The following is an 826-nucleotide window of genomic DNA, read 5'->3' as shown; positions in this document are numbered from 1 at the left end:
CACACACACCATTATTGCTGCAAGAGATTTTAGCAATGAAAAAGTGCTTAAAGGTTGTTAATTCAGTTTGTATCGTATCAGTTATGATGTTTTTGTGCTTTGGAAGCAGTGTTTGGGGTCACGAGTCTCTAAACCTTATATTTTTCTGGTCTCAGAAGCAAAAAATCAGAACTAGTGTGGTGGTTCTCCTCTTTGGAGAATGAAAGGGGTCACAGCCCATGGTTTGACCACAACTGCAGAAAATCTACACTAAATTTTCTTTTAAGGCTTTGAGGGTTGAAGAGAAATTACCTGCTGCCCTACTTCATGATGTACTTAGTAAAATATGGTGAAGTTGTTAACCATCTCTGGCATCAGACTCACCTTCCTGATAGCGATCGATGTCCTCAGTGGTGTTTTCAGGTTTCAGAGGTTCAGGTGAGGATTCTTTGCCTGTGGACATGACATTCTGAAGCCTCCTCTTCTCTTTTTCCAAATCTCCTAAAAACGCAGACGGACAAAAAGGTATAAATGTCAGGTTGCAAATACAAATACACTTGTGTGCATGGGTAGGGTTGCAGGAACACACGTGTAGGACCAGGGCGGAACATCTCCCGCTCGTAGCTGTTCCCTGATCGACAGGACTCAGCACTCCGTCTCTGAGTTTTAGCTGGCAGAGACACCCGAGCAGGTTTACTCCAGGAGGAAGACGCTGAAGGATCAGAGGTCTGAGGTGAGGCTGCTCAATTTTAGGAAAAATAAAAAACATAAATGTGGTGTTATAACATAAAAATAAAACAATAAAAGAGAAATGACATGAAAATAGATAAACACTATTGATTATATT

At 41.2% G+C, this 826-nt stretch overlaps 1 protein-coding gene across 1 annotated transcript; it reads right to left on the bottom strand.

Annotated features, from left to right (window-relative positions):
* Positions 1-363: 363 nt before the first annotated feature.
* On the bottom strand, positions 364-718 carry cunh22orf23 (chromosome unknown C22orf23 homolog; the record flags this gene model as incomplete). The annotated part of the gene is given in 2 exon segments (XM_014001122.1): positions 364-480; positions 569-718. Coding segments are annotated over 2 exon segments (267 nt in total), but the record flags the coding sequence as incomplete, so codon positions are not given.
* Between the last annotated feature and the right edge of the window lie 108 nt (positions 719-826).

This window comes from Austrofundulus limnaeus, unplaced genomic scaffold, assembly GCF_001266775.1.
Source record: "Austrofundulus limnaeus strain Quisiro unplaced genomic scaffold, Austrofundulus_limnaeus-1.0 Scaffold7786, whole genome shotgun sequence".
Taxonomy (NCBI): domain Eukaryota; kingdom Metazoa; phylum Chordata; class Actinopteri; order Cyprinodontiformes; family Rivulidae; genus Austrofundulus; species Austrofundulus limnaeus.
Note: the sequence above shows the minus strand (reverse complement) of the source record. Positions and strands in the feature narration are given on the sequence as shown.